The sequence below is a fragment of the Etheostoma spectabile genome, chromosome 7, assembly GCF_008692095.1.
Source record: "Etheostoma spectabile isolate EspeVRDwgs_2016 chromosome 7, UIUC_Espe_1.0, whole genome shotgun sequence".
NCBI classification, from domain to species: Eukaryota; Metazoa; Chordata; class Actinopteri; order Perciformes; family Percidae; genus Etheostoma; species Etheostoma spectabile.
Genome location: NC_045739.1, coordinates 18,408,558 through 18,413,815, shown reverse-complemented (window position 1 = coordinate 18,413,815; position 5,258 = coordinate 18,408,558). Strand labels below are relative to the sequence as shown.

General features: G+C 37.2%; 1 protein-coding gene across 1 annotated transcript in view; it reads left to right on the top strand.

The window, feature by feature from the left end:
* mtor (mechanistic target of rapamycin kinase) overlaps nucleotides 1–5,258 on the top strand; it is a 104,557-nt gene that overhangs the window by 66,510 nt on the left and 32,789 nt on the right. The window contains 1 exon segment of the mRNA XM_032521013.1: nucleotides 4,808–4,947. Coding sequence (XP_032376904.1) covers nucleotides 4,808–4,947 — 140 coding nt within the window.

The window sequence follows — 5,258 nt, the reverse complement described above, 5'->3', positions numbered from 1 at the left end:
ACAAAAACAATAGGTTCCTTGCACTTTGTACTAAGACACCGTTGGTGCCCTTGCACTTGAGTTCTCGGGCCCTAATAATTAAATCTGCAAGCAGTGTTGGACAGGCCCTTGCTCCTCTGTGCACAGACACCGCTCCTTGCGACCGTGCTTTAGCGTGGCACTCAGACACTACAAATTGTCACCAATGAAAAGGGAACTCCCTGCTGAGTTCAGTGATACTTCACACACCTTGTTTGTGTGTTTGTCTGTGCCTGTCTCTGTGTGTCTTGTTTGTGAGCTGCAGACATCGTTCTTGTGTTTTTGTTGTGTCTCCCTCCTTCCTGTGTTACCTTTTTGTTTTGGTGTGGAAACATTTGAGTGCAAGGAAGGTTTGTGGAAAAGGTGCACTGTGCATTCTTCGGTATGTGAAGTGTAGGTTTCTGTATGTTCTCATCTAGATCAATGTTTTGCTGTTTTGCTTATTTGTTTAAATAAAAAAAAATTGATTGTTAAAAAAAAGACACCTCACAGTTCATTACCTGTGAAAGGGGGCATTGCCAAAGCATAGGGGTCAGGGCAAACCTTTACCAATAAAAATGTAAGTCTCTGCTGAGTTCATTGATACTTCACATAAGACTCTACCTTAAACGGGTCACCAGTTATGAAAGGGGCATTGCTTAAGGATAGGGCGCGGGCCAAGCCATCAACAATGAATGAGGAACTCTCTGCTGAGTTCAATGATACCTCACACAAGGGTCTACATCAAACGGGTCAAAAGTTATAAAAAGGGGGCGTGCCAAACCAAACCTGCTGAGTTTAATGATACCTCACACAAGACTCTACCTTAAACGGTTCAAAAGTCATATGATAGGGGCTTGGCCTACGTACATGGGCGTTGTTAAAGTATAGGGGGCGGTCACATGTAGACCACACAAGTTTCATGTAAATCGAAAAATGTTTGTCACTATGACCAAAAGTGAAATTTGGCCTGTATACAGTATGTCCTCAGGCCTGGACCCTTGTCAAACCTGAGAAATTTTAGGCAAATATGACAATGTACACTAAAGTTTCAAGAACTTCTTTGTTCATTAATAAATGCTTAAAATGGCTGCCACGCCCACACGTTTGATGAAAAGTTTTTCTTTTAATTCCTTTTCATCTTTAAGGTGTTGAGATGATACAGACCAAACTTGAAGTCCTTTGGATGAAATCTCTAGGAGGAGTTTGTTAAAAGTATAGCACCTTGACTTTTAGGTCTACTTCCTGTTACCACTAGGGGGCGCTATGACTTCGAGCCAGTATCGGCCTGTAGATGTTGTCAGGGTTGGACTTATGAATTGTGAAATGTTTTGAGCCAATTGAACATTGTACACTCAAGTTACACCCACTTCCTGTTTTGATGGTTAATGATGTTTTCTTTTAATAATTTTTCATCTTTAATGTCTTAAGATGCCACCGACCAAATGTGAAGTTGATCGGATAAAATTTCTTGGAGGAGTTTGTTAAGTTACAACATGTGGAAATGGCCAAAAGCGCACTAATTTTGAACTTTCGATTAAAAATGGTGGACTTCCTGTTGGGTTTAGGGTATGGCTCCAATTAGCTTTCTTGTATGTTTTAACGTGCTACATATGTGTACCAAGTTTCTTTAATCTATGTTTAACGTACTGCAGGGGCTCAATTTTCTTTTTTTTTACTTTGTAGGGGGTGCTAGCGAGCCATTTTTTTGTGCCCATTCCCAAAACCCTTAAAATACGTACACTTTTACCAGGATTGATGCAACCACCAATTTTGTTGAGTTTTTGAGTATGTTATGACCCCCCCAAAAGGTGATTAATTTTTCTCGGAAGAAAGAAGGCATACTTATTCCTTCAGTTTCAATAGGGCCTTTGCCGCGGTCGGCGCTCATTGTTTCTTAATGGCGAGCGGTTTGTAAGGTCCCTAAAAAGCTTAGTTTACTATGGCTCACTATGTGACTTCTGATGGTCCAAGTTGAAAAAGTACAGAATATTATTTTTTCTTCTGTGGATGTACAGGACTACTGTGTTTCAGTGTTTCATGTTCTGTGTAGATGGACCTTGTTTAGATACAAAACTGCTTTTAAACAGTGGATATGCATTAGACACCATCACACAGATTTTCCATATCAATTACTTAAGTTGTTCTTCTGATCCTTCCCCGTCTCTGTTACCAAAATTGCATCATTTTGTAACTGGGGTTTTAGTTTACTTGTTTGGATGTACTGGGTAGTCTATTTTAAAAACACTACCAATCATGAACTTTATGATTATAGAACAGACAAAACCAGTATCTCGCTAATGTCACCACTACTTACAATTAAAAACATTTATAACATTTACATTGACATCAAAATCTAATACAAAGAAAGTAAATAAAAACGCACAACACCTTTAACCGAGTTGCAAAACCATAAAACATGAAGTGTGAACAGTGATAGACCTAAAAAAAAAAGTTTTTCAATCCCAAAAAACAATCTATTTGCAAGGAAAGTTACTAATATGCAATGTTTTTAGCTTAGCTGGTGTTGATGACAAACGTAATGTATGTGGTCAGTGGAGGCAAGATGAAGTTGTAAAACAGGGTTTGTTTTAGACTATAACCTAAACATAGTATTTTTTAATAGAATGTATTCACTTGATTTTATAAAGTGGTTATTTTTAGCCTAAAGTCAGGTTGAACGTTTTCCCCAACCATTAGGACTCCTATGGAAAAGGACTTTCCTTCTGCATTTACGTTTCTCTGTAAAAGCATCTTAAAAGTGAAAAGACTCAATAAAACAGTTTCACTGTGCACTTCCAGGAACCTTGTAAATGTGGTGACCATTTGGAATGCTTTATTGTGGGGGGATGCAAGGTTCCCCTGTTTAGTGTACCAGTCAGGAACCATCAGTAAAGCAATGGTTGGATGAGATGTATGTATATAATCATTGGTTGATGTCTTCTAAAAGAAGACAATACCTAGAAGTCACTTTTATAAGAGGTCAACGTTTAAATATATTAGGTCCAGGATTGATTGATTAAGTTGGGAAAATCTAATCCACCAGGTCTTCTTTAAATGAAATGCTAGATCTCAATACTTTTCCCCGCTGATATCTTCAAACAAGAAAAAAACGCAAAATCTTGTTTGACACCATTAAGAAAATTGTTTCCCCTACTGCTCCTCAAGTCACTGTTGTCTCAAAATCATATTTCTTAATTTCTTTGTTGATACAATTAGAGATGTCAGGTCAAACATCTCACCTGCCCATTTCTATAACTTGTCCAGCAATTTATCTCCTCCTCATTCTTGGTCCTCCTTTAGACCTGTGACATTACAAGACATCGCCACTCTGCTAGATAAACTGAAACCATCGTCTTGTCCTACTGATGTTCTCCTTAGTGTTTTGTTTTTGCAAGTTTTCGATTTAATAGGCCCCTGTATCGTGGAAATGTTTAATAGAAAAGCACAACTGGTGTGGTTCCCAGCTCTTTTTAAACATGCGGTTCTTAAACCATCACTGAAAAAGCCCAGTTTGGGTCCATCACAACCCAAAAATTACAGGGCAATATCAAAACTTTCTATCATGTCAACATTTTTTGAAAAGCTTGTAGGAGAGCAGTCGGGTTTACGCAAAAAGTATTTAACGGAAACAACATTACTTAAAGTCTCTAGTGACATTATGATGTCAGCTTACTCTGCGGAACACACAGTTTTGGTTGGATCAGTTTAAAATGGTTTACTTCTGGCAGAACTTGTGTTTTTGTAAACAAGATCATGTCGGACACTACTGAGGAATGCCGTTTTATTCAATATTAAATAAATGAATAAATACATAAATAAATGAATAAATAAATTTGCCTTTGAAATACATCATGAAATAAATAAATGAGTCAAATAATGTATTGTAAATAGTTGTATAAAAATTTATCAATTATTTAAATAAATATATTAAAGGTTATACTTTTGATTATTTAACGGTACTTTTATTTCATAAGTCCATGTTCATTTATTTCAAGAGACATTTTTTTTCTTCATAAATCCACATTATTTATTTCTGTGGACTTTAATCCCTCTCAATTCATTTCCAGTTCTTATATGCAAATCAGGGGTGTGGCTATCTCTCACATTCAGAACAGAGCCGTGGACCAGCAGCTCACGAGGGCTCTTTACCTAGCGCACAGTCATCTAGGAACAACAGTGACAACAGTCACAGTCAGCAAGGAATTAGTGCAACAGTGGCGAGAAAACTCTGGTCCTTACTTTCAGAGCCTTTTAGAGCTCCTCCTGATATGTCTGACCTGATACAGCATCACATTTCTTCCCAGTATCTGAGGTCATCAGGTCAGATGTTGTTAGTGGTCCCCCGCACTCATTTTAAAACCAGAGGGGATCAATCTTTTCAGGCAATGGCACCCAGGCTGTGGAATGCACTGCCACTCTCTTTACGTTGTTCAAATGCTGTTGATTCCTTTTAAAAGCAGTTGAAGACATGGCTATTCTAACATGCTTTTAGTTAGCCAATGGCTTTTTTGTCTGTCTGATTTTATGTACCTATGTTTTCCTTGTATTCTTATGTCTTCTATTTATCATATTCCAATGTATTGTGAAGCACTTTGTGATTTTTATCTGTAAAAAGTGCTATATAAATAAACTTTACTTACTTACTTTACATTTTACTAACACAAAAAACAAATGTATTGTCTAATGTTCTAGATAACAAACTTTGTAATGAAACAGAGGTAATTCAGGTTAATTGCTTGGTATCTTCTAGTGACATGCTTTGAGTTTCCTGTTTTTCACGTGTTTCCTTTCTGCTTGTAAATACTAGGAAATCCAAGCCACTTGGTATGAGAAGCTACATGAGTGGGAGGATGCCCTGGTAGCATACGACAAGAAGATTGACATGAACAAAGAGGATCCAGAACTCATCCTGGGCAGAATGCGCTGCTTAGAGGCCCTTGGAGAATGGTATGTCAGTTGTCCAATCTGGGTTAGAGTTAGCTATAAGTTTAAATTTTGTATTATTATTATATTATTGCCAAGAATGTATTAATGATGGTAATTCTAAAGTGAAACTTATTTCCCTATATAAACACTCATAACAATCAGTATTAATGTTTGCTGACCTGTATTCAATTTACAATTCAAGTTAGTTTTCTAAAAATATATTGCTGTGGGCTTTTTGTATTAAAGGTCCCATGGCATGAACATTTTGTTTTATGAGGTTTTTCAAATTAATATGCGTTCCCCTAGCCTGCCTATGGTCCCCCAGTGGCTAG